Source organism: Nothobranchius furzeri, chromosome 14 (assembly GCF_043380555.1).
Source record: "Nothobranchius furzeri strain GRZ-AD chromosome 14, NfurGRZ-RIMD1, whole genome shotgun sequence".
Taxonomy (NCBI): domain Eukaryota; kingdom Metazoa; phylum Chordata; class Actinopteri; order Cyprinodontiformes; family Nothobranchiidae; genus Nothobranchius; species Nothobranchius furzeri.
In genome coordinates, this window is record NC_091754.1 from 267,648 (window position 1) to 283,261 (window position 15,614).

Consider the following 15,614-nt stretch of genomic DNA (forward strand, 5'->3'; position numbering starts at 1 on the left):
GTAAGTCCTCCTACCAAGTTCATGATGGTTTTGACTGGTTCTTTTGAATGCTGTCTGCATTGGCCTGGTTTTCTGCATTTTAGCCTAAATTAGAAAGACAACTCTGGTGTAAGAAATAGATGGTGTCGTCCGCCTTGAATAGGATGGTGTTGACAGGTTCCTTGAATGCTGTAAGGTGGTGTTAACAGATTCTGAACGCTGTCTGTATTTGGTTGGGTTTTTGACATGGATGTGAAATTTGCCTTGAATAGAAACGTTGTTCTTATCTTGTTGTTTGTTGTGTTGGATGTTGCTTGCTTAAATTGTTGCTTGGATAAATGAGGGAGTGCATGGAAAGCTTTGTACGTGTTGTCGACAGTCCTCCGGCGTCGGCTCTTGGCGCCGCGAGGTGACGGGACCCTGACTCTCAAAGGACCAAATAATGTCATGGATTTTATCAATAAGTTTATCAATAACCCATTACCTATAGTGAAGAGAGAAGGAGACAATGAGCAGAGATGTCAAACAGTTATAACTGTGGCAAGATGCCGAAGCAAAATGCCCCGAACATCTGTTCACAGATTTTATTTATAGTGAGGAAGATAAAAAAAGAGGAGTGAGGTCATTGTGTGTGTGTGTGTGTGTGTGTGTGTGTGTGTGTGTGTGTGTGTGTGTGTGTGTGTGTGTGTGTGTGTGTGTGTGTGTGTGTGTGTGTGTGTGTGTGTGTGTGTGTGTGTGTGTGTGTGTGTGTGTGTGTGTGTGTGTGTGTGTGTGTGTGTGTGTGTGTGTGTGTGTGTGTGTGTGTGTGTGTGTGTGTGAGAGGATGCAGAGGCATAGAGCAGTACATCTTACATCCAGTTGGTTGAGTTAATGATCAAGAATTAATAAACATAAGTTGTTCTATACATTAGCATAGCGTAATATTGTTTTTGGACGGTAAACGGTTCAGGGGTCAAAACTTGACTTTGGAAAAAGTGGGGGACGCATGTCCCCCCGTCCCCTCCCAAAATTACGTCCATGCTGCCACAGCATCCAGAGGCTGTGTCTCAATTCAGGGTCTGCATCCTTCGAAGGACCCAGCCCACCCGGCCGACTTGGGCTGCGTCCTCCGTCGGCCGGGTAGACCGGATGTTAACGGCTGTGAATTTGGACAGGCCTAGCCTTCATGAACTCCCTCGGCGAACGTTCCGTCGCCTAGCAACCGTGGAACCGCTGGGCAGAAGGGAGAAGGAACTTTAAACGATGGAGCTTGACGTTTTATTTAGCTTTTTAACCCCCAGAAACCCAAATTTAGAAAACACCTGCAAAATCTTTTTTTAACCTTTCACATGTTGTTCTAGGAGGCCAGATAAACGGGCCTATTTACACATTTTAACAGCCAATAGTGTTGCAGAACTGAACAATAGGACCTATTAGCAATGTAAATGTTTTTAAAAAGAAAAAAAATGGGGAAGGTTTATTTTTGTGGACTTAAATCTGATGTTGTAATATTACAACCGTGGGTCTCTGGGGGTTAATCATTTCCTTGACTGTTGGAGAGCTAATTCAGAGAAAATACTTTAGACAAGCTGAGCCTGAGCAAAGATGTGATAATAGTTTTTAATACTTTCTAAGGGTCTTACTTTGACCAAAACCGATTTATCACCTTTTAAGACTTTTCAAGACCCAGGGGATACCCTCTAGTAAACAATTCTCATTTGTAAACAAAAATAAAATTCAAGAGTTTAATGCAGAACTGATTTTATTTAGATATTTCTTTTATATGTACATGTTTAATCTTTATTAACCATTTTTTTCTAGCAAAGTAAAAAGCTGTCAAAGTTCTCCCTTCTCTCCTGTGCTCTCTGCTGCTCTGCCTCCCTCTGCAGCCTCATGTCCTCCCTGATCAGCTCCAGAAGCTGGTCATCGCTGGCACCTTCCCCTGGATGCCCATTTTCTCCAGAATAGTCTTAACTAACATGTAAGAAAAAAACAGATAGAGAAAAGAGGACAACGGGTTATTCCTTTCATGTTTTCGCAGAAAAAATAAACTCAAACGAGTTTTTAAAATATGAGATGTTATTGTACCTCCATGCCACAGCCGCCGAATACTTTGCTCCGGTGATCATGTGGTCCATCTTTGCCCTAAGCTTAATAAATTCCCTGGTTTTCTCTTTTGTTCCTAAAATACAAACTTCTATTAAAATCAGGGGGAAACGTAGCGGGAGAAGTACGACACCGAGCGGCTGAACATACGAGCCGAGACCGCGATACGAGCACTTTCACTGTAACATTTCTGACTAAAATAACGTTCATGTAACACAAAAAGTCCTTAACCTAACAGTTTTCAGGTTTATACTGACATTTATATGTGCAATCCTCTCCGACAGCTCCCGCTTCACTGTCCGCCATTGTTTTTAAGTTTTTCTGCCGGCCGGCCCGCAAGGCATCTTGGGAAATGCTACCTATTGAAGGACACACCGGACCCATCCTTCTTTCAGGCGAAAAGAAGGCCGCATTCGTCGACCGCATTTGAAGGAGTCTTCGAATTGGGACAGGCCGAGTCGCGGCGCTGTGACGTAACCGGCCGACGAATCCGGCCGACGTAGGATGCAGACCCTGAATTGAGACACAGCCGATGAGTGTAGAGTAACACACAATGTGAAGCTATTCATTGTTTTGGTTTAAGAACCACTGAAACCAGTTTGAAAGCAAAAAAATAAATAAAAATAAAAATCCTCAGTGTTGCTTTAGCATATCCTTCTTTCCTCTGAAAGCTGACATTCAGATGTTGTGGTTTTAGTCACTTTATCACAAAGAAGCTGGAAGAAACATTTAATCCTTCCAACCAGGTTGTGTCTACAAAAACACATTTCCTAAACAGCTGAAATTGGTGAGCCAGCATGGTGTCCACCTGCTGGGTGGGCCTAGTTTAGCAGGTAGTGGAAGTTCAGGCTAAATTAGCTTACTTAACGAGTGTCCTGGGTCTCTCCTGTTTCTCCTGCTTTTCCAGCTTTGTTAAGATTTTGGCACTTCATCAGAGTTCAGATCTAGGACTTTTTGAAAAACAATGTACTTCATCCAATGCTTTTGAAAATTCAGACTAGCACACATGGCAGATTCGAATGAAAATCTCAGAAATTAATCTTTTAAACATCTACAACTGATTTAATTTTTCAGTCAGCCCAACTTAACATGGCTTATAGCATAAGTAAACACAAAAATGACTATAGGTTTAGAGCAATAGCCGAGGGCTACACCCATACTTAAGTAAGATGGCCTTATGTTAAGTAACAATGACATTTTAGCCCTTTTGGCAGGAAAGGTAACACAAGGATATACTTACCTTTAAGGAATTTAAGAATTAGCTTTTTTCTGATGGACAAATGTTTCTTAATAGCAAAGCACGCAAAAATGTTTTCTTCTCTTCCTTTCCTGTCTTATAGCATCCTGTTTTATTATGCTATTCACACTTTTATGTGCACATAATATTCTATGATAAAAGCAATCTATATTGTTTCTTGTTTCTGAGTTACTGGATTGGTTTACGTTTACTACAGGAAAACAGTATTTACAAGTTATCATTAGGGGGTGTCCGATATTATTGGTCATAGTATCGGTAATAGTATCGGTCCATATCGGCATTAAAAGTTAACATAGGAACATATCGGTATTAGTTTTCAATCTTTTAAAGACACTATTTTTACTTACCGTGCACTTATTATACACCAAACTCCTCAGCTACATATGCTGTCTCTCAAAATGTAAAACTATAACAGATCTGGGTTAAAGTTTCAGATATATGTTAGTTATTATGCACAATTTGTGAAGTAGAAATTTGCTCTGTGTACGCTGTCCTCACAGCACGTAGCTACGTGTAACTAGCAGCTAACAAACTTAAACAAACACACGAATCTTCACCCAAGGCTTGCTTTTCTTATCTGAATATCTTTATACATGTTTTGTCACCATAGATGCAAAAAGAAAGAACACACTAATACACACCTGTTAGCCTCACACTTGAGAAGAACGAGATTCAGCTGCTGTTGGAGACTAAATAAATATGGCATTTTTCCTGTAACTTACTTAAAGTAGTTGTCATTTTGTACAAAACATTGTTTCAAATGTAAGTATGCATTATAGAAAAAATGTGATATTAGTAACCTAAATCGTTTTAGTTTTTCTTTTTGTATGTGGGTGGGACACAGCATAAATCTTTATTGGTCTACATCAGTATTGGAAATTAAGAGTAAGACAATATCTGTAAATCGGAAATCAGTAAAAAAAAGCCAATACTAAGCATAGTTATTATGATGCAATTATATCGAAAACAATTACAACATTCAAGTTTACCTACATCTTTAAAGGTGCAGTATGTAAGAAAATAGTGAGAATTTTACAGTGAGAAAATCCCAAAAGGGTCTAATGTTTCAGTCATTCTGGAAGGAAGATTCTACTGAAACGTATTCATATCCAGCCAGCTGCGGGGATTGTCATTTTTCTCCTTTCAAAACAAAGGAAGGAGGGACGTAACTGTTTACCATCGGTGAGTGAGGGGGGTGTCGTCTCCTGTGAGCTAATACTGCAGCGAGTGTAATTTGACGACGGACGGCAAAAAGCACCAGAGATATTTAAAATTGTTGCAGTAACCACATTTTACCACAGGATGTCATTTTTACTTCACTTCTACATAATGCACCTTTAAACTTTGGTAACCAAAATGGCCCCATTGCTGGCCAAAGATAAAGAAACTGGTCTGAATATTAAACAGTGTAGGGAAACAAAGGGTTTATTTTGAAAAGCTGGTAAAGTGTTCATCACATTTCCAAAAATGAAGCGCAGGCAGCAAATAATAATAAAAACAACAACTTGATGATCATCATAAACAGTCCTATAGGAGCCCTTTCATTTCCTTCACATCCACTTGGACACATCTTAGCCAAAGACAACGTTTTACAGACACAGGTGGCGTGTGAAGACCTTTAAATCATAAAAACTGTTTACACGATAACAGGATCAGTTCAAATGGCACAAACTGACACCAAACAAGAAGAAAAAATCACAAGATCAAGAATACATAACTGGACGCATCGTCACATCTTTATAACACATTTAAAACTATTCCTGCCTCTTTATTGGCTGAAGTGAACAGAGAGAGGAGGGAGCACCCAGCTGTCCATCGTATTGCACAGTGTTGTGGTTATGGTGTAAAAATCCCAGAGTAGAGGCACTTGGACACATTTAAGTCAGACATGGAAGAAAAAAACAAAACATTGATTTTTTTATCCAAACACTGAAATGCCACAAAAGCAATAGGGGCCCATCTATTGGCTCAACGCTGTAGTTAAAAAATAACAAACAATTATAAAAATAATGAGCTGTGACATGCATTCAGTTTAGACCCCGTTGCCATCTGCAGAGCTACATTAATTCCCATTAGAGTCATTTGTGATGGCTTGTCTTGTGTCGTGCTGCATGTGACTCTGCGATGATGTATTGCCGGGCTCAGCAGAACCAGACCTCTCTCCGCTGTGCAGAGTAAAGCACACTAGTGCAACATTTTGTTAAAAGCCTTGGAGTGGTGCACACTATGCAAGAATAAATAGAATTCTTCTTCCCCTAACATTATTTGGTTGCTTTAACCCCAGAGTCCGAAATTAACACTCGCCACTCGCCAAATGCGAGTAAATTACTCCATTTGGCGAGTAAATTTTTGAGCTCTACCTGCCACCTGGCGAGTAAATGTTTGCACCAAATTAGTTATGTTTATCAGTCTTCTTCCACGGATTTCTGATACTCCTCCCACCTGCATGCAACGTACACAAACGTACGCGAAACGTGAGCGCCGCACCCAACGTCATTTCCACCTATCCCATTCAATCAGTTTATCAAGTTAGCGGTTAGCTTCGTGTTAAAACTAGCGGTGAAATGTGGCGGTTTTTAACTGGAGTCAGCCAGCCTTCCAAAAGAAAACTCGTCGAACTGGAAGAAAAACCACCAGGACCAGTGGCAACCAGAAGATTTTGTGAAAAGTGGCGAGCCGGAGACGGCGGAGTCGTGAGACAATGGCTACATTATGATGGCCGCGTAGCGTTGCTGCCTTTCACAGACCACTGGCCCTCGGCATTCTTCATATATCCAGAAAATGCCCGTACTTCTGACTTTGACTTCTTTGAGGGATAATAAATGTCCCGAGTGCTGCCGTCTCCTCCTGCCATTATTTCAGCTTTAGCTTAAAGAAAGTTTTGGTCGTAAACAACAAAGCGCGCATGTGCCGCCGGCAACTTCTAGCAGATGATACGGTGGCTGGTAAGGGTCACCGCGCCTACACCGCAGCCACGGTAATCCACCGAGATTATATATATATATATATATATATATATATATATATATATATATATTTTAAACAAGATGGTTATTATTATTGTCTACTTTTTTACCGGGGTTTACCGCTACACCGGTTACCGTGACAACCCTAGCCCTGACACACTTTCAGATATTCTCATGGTGCAGCTGTGTTCTCCAGAGATCAAGGACTAGGACCCAAATGAGGCTGTAATGCTTTGGCACAAAGAAGGTGTCAGAAGCAGGAGGCCAGACTTCATGGGCAGAGAAAACAAGGAGTCTGACTAGATTTCAATGAAAGAGTTCATAAAAACATCTCTAAAAATAAATGAATAAATAAATAGTAAAAATGACAAAAAGTTGTTTTCCTTATTAATTGATGTTTTAATTATTTTGTCATTCTGTTTGGAATCAACATAATATAGAATTACATGCTTTAGGTAGATCTAAATCATTTAGAATTTTGGCCGGTAAAAAATATGCTTGGCCGGTAGATTTTCATCATCTACCGGCCAACTTGGCCGGTGAGTAAAAAATTTAATTTCGGACCCTGTTTAACCCCCTTAAATGTATTCAGAGGTGTCACTTTTTTCAGGATAGAACCCCCAAGGCTGCACAAAGAAGATGGGGTCACTTACAGGGACAACGTAACAGATTCAACTTTAAGCATTTTTGGTCTTGGTAAATTTTCTTTGGAAAGATCAACACTACTGAGACAAATTTGCCTCCACGCACAACACTCTGACAGCACAGACGATAAATGTTTTCAGCTTCATCATTTCATGATGACATGTTGCACCACTACAGATTCAAATGAGCTGAGAAAATCCAAGAATAAGCCCCTTAAAATAACCAGAATGAAAATGAGACAATTTTTAAAAGTAAAAGCATAGATTTACCAGATTTTTTTTACATTATAAATTGTCAATGTGAGCAACCCCTCAGGGGGGTGCAGAAGGAATTTGTTTCAGTGACCTAGAGTTCAGGTTGCTGCATTTTGCAGATGATGTGGCCCGTTCTCCAAGGGAATGGAAATATCTTCAGAAATGAAGAGAATATCTCTCTTTATGCTGAATGGTGTGGACAGAGCCATTTTATATGTGCAGAAAAGCACCAAATAACACTTCTATCTAGTCACCTGCCAGTGGTTATGCATCCTCTTATGGGCCATTCCCATCTGTACCGGGTCGGCCCGGGCCGGGTAGCGTAGGTTGTTTACATATCTGGGTGGCCTGGTATTTTTCCGGGCCAACCAAGGTTCATTCTCTGCCCTCTTCTCGAGGGGGTCTGCTTCAGGCCGACCAGGGCCAACACACCCACTGCTGACAGCAAATTCACACCTTCCATTAGAGCAGGGATTCCCAAAGTGTGGTGGGTGCGCGAGCTGCCGCTAGGGGGTGCGCGAGGTGAAAAGTGTAATGGCTGCGGAGCTCAGAGAAGTCTGTCGTATGTCACCATTAGCGTAGAAACTCATTTGTGGGTGGGCCAAAGAAAAAGTAAGTGGGCCCAATAAATGTAACTGAAAACAAGTATATTTTTGCGCGCGCGTGTGTCCTCCACATGTGCCCTAGCTTCATAATAACAATTTGATCATTTTTAACGGTGTTGGAGGAATCTGAAGGTGGCGAGTCATTCTGGCAGATTGTAATTAACACCTGTCTCATGCAGGTGTTCTGACATTGTAAACCTCACACACAGAACATTGTGGCTGTAACAAATTAAATCAAGAAATGATTCCCATTCAGGCTATTAACAGCGCGCTGAAGATCTGAAGTTCAGAGTGCGTCTGTCAGAGGTCAGACGCGTTCCAGCAGAACCACGGCTCACGGGTGCACAAGTGAGCACATCTGGGCTGGGCAGAAGTCATTTTACAACATTGGTTTAAATAGCGCCGATAACGAGACGCGGTGACGCGCGCGCACACACACCGATTCAATAAGCGCGCACGCTGCTTTAACTCCGGCGCGCCGTCAGACTGAAGGCAGAAATGAACGCTGCCTCCACCGTGATAAAAACTTTTAAGAGGTTATTTTTCATTCAAGGTCAAATTAAGATATTAGCTTCTGGGATGAGTCGGGTCCGCTCCAGCCAGTGACTCCTCATGAACCTGACCACATCTCATGTTACTGCAGCATTTGTTATTCCAGTCCGCGTGGCAGCGGATCGCAGATTCAGCCACACCATAAAACAGCAATAAGTCGGTCTGAGGTAAAAGTGAACATCATGGCTATATCTTTTCCATCTTGTCCCCTATAGACATTTGATTACGCACAAGTAGGTGATCAGCTCAGGTTTACGCAGAGCAGAAGGAAGGAGAGCGCTCTGGCCGCACAGGTTAAACGTTCCTGCTTTAAGAAAAACGTTAAATTAGATTGTTTATGTGCTACCTGGGCACTCTAAATATTTATTCAAAATGAAATCAAAGGAAATTGTAATGGTATCGAATGTTTATTAATTACTATTTAAAAAATGAAAGTGATGGGGAATTTTTTTTAACCCTGTCTGTTTAGCTTGACATCTGATATATATAGAGCCATGCCCTGATGTGGGGGCTGGGGGGGGGGGGGGGGGGGGTGCGTCGACATGGTCGGGACATAGAAGGGGGTGCGCGGCTAAATAAGTTTGGGAACCACTGCATTACAGCAAGCCTCTGATTGGTGGGTAGAATCAGCCCACATGGGCTTAAGACAAGGATGTGTGGAATCAACCGGGCCAGGCTGGGGCCGACTGGGGCTACCCGGCCCGGGCCGACCCGGTACAGATGGGAATGGCCCATTAGTTTTACAGCTGTAAACATCTTTTCTTCTGCACATTTTTGCAATTAAATCTCATCAAATTCATCTTTCATTGCATAGATTCCAGATAACATGTTCTAAAGATGCATAATTCCAGCTTAACTTCAGGCAATCTTAGTTTTCATTGTTCTGATAGAAAAAAGCAGCTTCTAGAATTGTTTTAGAAAAATGTAGTGTGTCCAATTTAATTTGTATGAATTTAGACCAAAATATTGTTTGGTAATAACTTGATTCATAAATCTGCCCCAAATATGGAAGCAGTGGGACTAGTTTTCCTTCTGTGAGGTAAAAACATGGTTGTTACCAAGTAAAATTCACACATATTTGCACGTCTGGATCTGACAGGGTCTGTGTCCTAGGCTGTGGAGAGAAACATGTATAAATGATCACATTAAAGAAGTCAAAGCCTGCTGTCTTGTTTGAAAGATGGTTCAGCCCATCCTCTAAGGAGTTTGGACTTTACTTCTACACCCTGTGATGTGATCCGTACATCTATGGTATTTTCGCAACCAACAACATAAAGGTATGGAAAGCCTTTACGTGTTCATGAATAATGAGTTTTCTTCAACATGGAATGCAGCAGAGAAGAATATTATTTCATGGACCAACAACTCCCCAGTTTACCAGAGGCTTCGGTATTTTTTAGTAAGCATCTTGACTCAGTTCATAAATTAGCAGATGTCCGTAAAAATTCCCTCACCTTGAATTCACGACCATAAAATAGAATAATAAAGCAGCCAATGTAAAAATAACCTCATTCTATTCTGTCCAGATTCAATCATGAACCGACATAAGGGCAGAAAAAAACATTTCTCTGGTCATCTCTTAAGAAACTGAGTTTCTTACTTTGTGCTTTACTGTCATCTTTAGGTAAATATTACACATTTGTGAAACTAAATGGACACAATATTACATTAATTTACTTGTAAAAAATTGCAACTTTATTTTATTGGTGTTTAATGAATATGAACCCTAACCATGAATTTTAGATAAACGTTGAACAACATCAGCTTATAATATTTGATCATATGCAGCTGCATGGTGGCGCAGTTGGCATCAATGTTTTCTTGTAGCAAGGTCCCTGGTTTGAATCCCAGCTAAGGCCTTTTTGCATTGTGTTTGCGAGTTCGCCCAACGTTTTTGTGATATTTATGCAAATACATCACAAAATTTGCCAAAATTGTTTGAACTTGTATTTTATGCCAATTTTGAGCACATTTGGAGCTCATTTCCTCTCTAATTTAGCTCCAGAGCTGACGAACACCTCCCACATTGGCTCACACGTCATGGAAACCAAGTTAAAGATTTGTTCCTGACACACAGTGGCTCTCAGTTAAAAATAATTCTAATCAAAATGATTCATTTTAAAAACTAAAACAGCTCAAAACAGTAGTTATGTTGCAACAGCCTAACAGTCATTCTGTTTATAACCACGCACACACAGACACACACACAAACACACATGATTTACAGAAGCCCACACACCTCCTCAGTCACACAGGCCTGCTAAAGAACCGTACTGATGGTGTCAAAGTCCTTGCTGATCTGAGAGTTGCTTGGCAGTGACTTCAGGTACTCCAGGTGCCTCCTGGCGTCCTCCTGATTGTGTCTCACGTAGTAGATGACATATGCAATCACCATGGTGAACCATCCAAACATGGTGACGAACATGGCAACATCGGTGGTCTTATGGTGAAAGTTGCAGAAGTTGATCCCCGAGTCCAGCACCTGGATCACCGGTTTGCCGGCGTACTCCTCTTGCACCGCTGTGTGACAGATCACTTCGTTCACCGTCTCCGGGTCCAGGTGCAGCTCCCTCAGGACCTCCTGCAGTGTACACTCACAATGCCACGGGTTGTTCGAGAGGCTGATCTTTGCTCGCAGACGAGCAAATGCCTCTTTGGGGACACTTTGGATGTGATTGTTGGATAGATCCAGCAGGAGGAGGCTGTTGGAAACGCCTTGAAATGCTCCGACGTCCACGGTCTCGATGTCATTGTAAGACAGGTCCAGCTCCTGAAGGTAGTGTAGTTCTCTAAAGGCATGGTTGGGGATGTGGGTGATGTGATTGGCTGCCAGAAGCAGAACGACCGTGTCTCTCGGGAGATCCGGTGGGATTGTTTCCAGGTTGCAAGACATGCATTGGACCACCGTCAAGCCGTTCTTGTCTATGCAGTGACAACTTGCAGGACAAGATGTCACTGATGTGCTTGCAAAAAGTATTCCAAAGAGCAAGACCCAGAAAAGGAAAATGCCATTAAAAATCAGGGTTTTCCTGGACATACCCGGTCCTGCCAGGTCCTGCATAATTAGCAGTGAGCTCCTTAAATACTGTTAGGCAAAGATAATCATTCTTCAGTCTGAGGTCTTAGGGCATGAAATGCTGCAGACTACTGCTTCATCAGACTTCAGAATAACGTCATTCACAAAAACACAGAAGCTTTTCAGGAGAGAATCTGTGAAAAATTATTTGAGAAGGTTTCAAAAATTTAGAGCTCATCCAAAAAGTGTGATGCTTGCCGAACATAATCTAGCTGCAACCTGCAATCTCAGGTTTTACTGTGAAGACGATGAAAGACTCGGACAATGGATCTAGAAACGCTTGCAGTCCACCCGTCAAACTGTGTGCTGCAAAAGGACAAAGACAACAGAGTTAGACTTTGCTGCATCATGTACATTAAATATTAAACCAGACTTTCCAAAAAGTCTGCTTAGTAAATGCTTACAACATAAATGGGATTTGGGAGAAAAATCCGATCCACTTCAGCAAACCTCATGAAGCAGCAGGCGCACTTTTACACAGGTCATAAAATTAATTCTCTCATTCAGTTAGGAGTCTAACCGTGCTCCAGATCTCCGAGCCTTGCTCATATTGGTCTCAGTTACAGGATTTCACAGCTGAAGAAGGAACAAGCTTTAACAAATAGTCATTTCCTATAACAATAAGAACTTCTTCATTCTTCTCGCTTTCTTAATTTAGAAGGCTGCTGTCGCTCACTTCTCTGCTCAGAATAGTCGAGGTCTCTAAATTTACTCCATCCGTCCTGCAGAAGCATCATCACTCCAGGGCTGTGCACCCTCTGGTGGGCTAAACCGATCACACAATAAAACCCCAGCATGGGTTCGAGGTCATCCTGTCTTCTCGTCTTTTTCTTTATTTCCTCTCCTCTCCTTTTTTGGTGTGTTTTATAGCTTCAAGCCACATTGCTCCAACTCCCTGAGGGCCTTTAAAAAGGGTCCATCACAGCCTTATTAATGTGAGCTCAGCATCAGGTGTGGAAAAGACACGTGCACGGACATGAATGTGCGCATGCGCGCACACACACACACACATTCAGCAGGGCATCTTGTACTGGAGCAGTACACATTAATCAGGACACTAATCATGACATTTTGTGTTTGTAATTATTTATTAGCCAAAATTACACTGTTGCACATCTGCTCCCCTCCAAAAATCTTTAACCCTTTATAGGGCCAGCATCTATATTTAGACACTTCCACTCACATCATAAATGATGTCAGTGTGCTTTTTCACGGACTCTTAAAATTACGTGATTTCACCCAACCAATCGTCAGAGATCAAGCTAGTCACAGTTGGCGCCATTGCACCATTCGACCAATCAGCACGGCTCTGTGATGCGCCAAATATGATCATGTCTGCAGAACTGGAAAACTGCCTTTCTGCAGCTCTTCTCTCCTCATGTGTAGTCAGATCTCAAAAGCGAACACTGCTAGGTTTATGAACATCACAAGGTTGACTAGTTGTGCTAAATAAGGATATGTGTGTTGTAAAGGTTAAACTGTGTAGCTGGTGAAATCCTAGCTTGAATATCAGAGCTGCCACATTTGATCATACGCCCTGCACAAGTAAAATAAAATGTTTATTTTAGGTAAAATCAATTTTTTAGACATAATCTTCATATTCATGGAAAAAACAACATCAGTTATAATATTGAATATATTTTCCATGAAAACCTGAGGAGGACAGTATTTTTGCCAGCCAACACTGAAATAATTGATGATGATGAAGAAAGATGATGAAGGAAGATGAGTCAGATCCTTAAATATGATTCTTAAATATTCTAATATTCTCCAATTGATCAGAAGTGGTATCTAATGTTCTATAACCTGTTTTTTATAAAAATATATGTATTGTTTATTAATTGTGATATGCTTTAACAGTGATATAATGTTCTGTGTTAGATTATTCTAAAATATCTTATAATGCTCTAAATTATTCTACATTAATGTTTATTTTATTTGTTCATGCTTTTATTTTGGGATTTATTTTGGGTCATTGTCCATATTTGATCACTTTGTTTTCTTTGATTTTCTGCATGAAAATAACATTTTTTGAAAACTGTAACAACAAAATAAACTTTTTTGTACCACAATACTTCCCAGGGATTGAATTTTTTACTTCTAAATTATTGCAAAGACTGCCCTTTAAGGGGCAACAATAGATGCATCAGCTGATATTTGAAATGTACTGAATCCTCTCTTTAAAAGAACATTTTTATAATTGGGATTACGTTCATCTGTTACATCCTAAAAATGTTGGGTTGGTTTATAATGCGATGCATTAAAAAAGGAATAATTGATAAAAACTTACCCACATGTGATGAGTTTGCTTTACTTCCAGACCCAGTAGAACAATTCTGTTTTAAGTTTAAAAGGGAGAAAATCCTAATTTTTCCAGTGATGATGAACAAAAAGCCTTTTATGAATCTGGGAATCGGACGCCTCCACTCCGTGCACTTTAGGGCATATCTGACCAGATTCCAGATCCGGACTTCACGTCTTCTCAAAAACCCACGAAGACCTTACTTTTTGATGATGGAGTTACGGTGGAGGTGCAGGTGCAGTGCACCTGGTGCACGCGGAGCGCCACACGCTCCTCCTGCTCATGTTGCGCCCCTCGCCCCGGCTGGCTGCACGCGCTTGTTCTGGTCTGGTGTTCTGGCAGCGCCTCCTCCTCCTGTCGGTCTCTCCCCCTCCCCCCTCCCCCTCCTCCCTCCTTATCCAAACAGAAAGCTGGAGTCTGGAATCTGCTCATGGCGTGGAGCGGTCATAAAGGGGGAGGACTCCTAAAGTGACTGATAAATTTGCAGAAGCGGCTGTGAGTAAAGATTGGGATGGGTTATTGATTATTCCACCTGGCCGGAGGGGTTTCAGCTGCTCACACAGCAGTGGATCAGCATGTCAGCCGCTCTGCTCTCCATGAGCAGAAGGTTTATGGTTTAGGATTTTAAAGTTGTGGTTTTATTACAGCAAAGCATTACAGGAACTTTATCCTTCTGTCTTGCTGAACCTGACTGTATCTGTTCTATTTTCTTTTTCCTATAAAGGAGGATTGTGGGTAGGCCCTATGCTGTTTTATTTTTAATAAACTATAAAAGTACAGTTAACTGAAAACTAGATGCAGTGTTTCGGCTCCTTCTGCAGATGCACAACAGAAGTAGGAAAAGTTCAATCCTTCAAAATAAGAGTCTAAACATTAACATCTAAACCAGGGGTCTCCAGCCCTGGTCCTCATGGACCAACACCATGCATGTTTTAGTTGTGATTCTGCTCCAACACACCCGATTCAATGGCGAATCAACAGTTTGGCATAACATCTAATATCATTCAAAGCTTATTCAAATTGTGAACCAAAGAAACCTCTAAAATGTGGATGGTGGGCCTTTGGGACCAGGATTAGACATCACCAATCTAAAACACATAACCATTGGATCATTATTAGTTTACTAATTACTCAGTAAAGTGTGTCTGTGTACTTTCTTTTCCCTAATAGGCCCTAATGTGGTACAAATCAACAGTTCCTCACGGTTTGGACCAAACCGCTGCACTTCCCTGTCTCTCTGGCTGTCGGACTGATTCAATGTGGCTTCCAAGTCACATTTATAGAATTCAGGAATTCTTCAGCAGGTTGTTCATGTAGATCAGGTTTGCCCAAAGTGCGGCCCAGAGGCCATTTGCAGCCCTTGGAGTGAGTATCTCCAAGCTATATAACTTTATATTTTAAGTTCATATTTTTTACAGATATATCTATTTTAGGTCTTTTTGGAGTGGAACAAGTCAAATATATAAAATAATGTTTGCATTCTTAAAAGTAATATTATTTTTGTGCCCTGTGAAGAGTTTCAACTTCATGATTTTGGTCCTCATCTTGAAAAGCTGGAACATCCCTGACATAGATCCAAACCTCAGAAATGTTTTATGCTCAGATTTTTACTACCATGCTGCTTTTTGGGACTTTTTTTTTTTAGCAAATAAGACAATTCACCATGAAACATTTTTTGTGTTTTTTTCATTTAAAAAAGGAGGATTTTAGCTACAATCTTCAAACGTTTGACCACTCCTGCTTCTACATGTACATTGTGACTTTGCAGTGGATCACTGTGAAGTTCAAAGGTCAATCATCTCCAGGAGCATATCAGGACCACTGAGAAAGAAGAGGAGTAGGCATCCTGACTAAAGTCTCAAAAATACCTGATGCCAGTAAAACTAATGTTC

At 41.1% G+C, this 15,614-nt stretch overlaps 1 protein-coding gene and 1 long non-coding RNA gene across 2 annotated transcripts; both read right to left on the bottom strand.

Moving 5' to 3' along the window:
* Nucleotides 1–1,699: 1,699 nt before the first annotated feature.
* LOC129164876 (uncharacterized) lies at nucleotides 1,700–2,359 on the bottom strand. Its single transcript, XR_008564342.2, has 2 exons — nucleotides 2,047–2,359; nucleotides 1,700–1,927 (listed from the first exon to the last, which is right to left on the bottom strand). It is a non-coding gene; the product is annotated as an uncharacterized lncRNA (long non-coding RNA).
* Nucleotides 2,360–8,877: 6,518 nt separating this feature from the next.
* On the bottom strand, nucleotides 8,878–14,039 carry lrrc3 (leucine rich repeat containing 3). The gene is made up of 2 exons (XM_015940839.3): nucleotides 13,711–14,039; nucleotides 8,878–11,726 (listed from the first exon to the last, which is right to left on the bottom strand). Exon 2 carries the CDS (start codon nucleotides 11,403–11,405, stop codon nucleotides 10,605–10,607), a length of 801 nt encoding a protein of 266 aa, XP_015796325.1. The 5' UTR covers nucleotides 11,406–11,726; nucleotides 13,711–14,039; the 3' UTR covers nucleotides 8,878–10,604.
* Between the last annotated feature and the right edge of the window lie 1,575 nt (nucleotides 14,040–15,614).

What these genes read in the sequence shown, in the direction of transcription:
- lrrc3 (XM_015940839.3), bottom strand. Translation starts at nt 11,405, where the DNA reads ATGCAGGACCTGGCAGGACCGGGTATGTCCAGGAAAACCCTGATTTTT.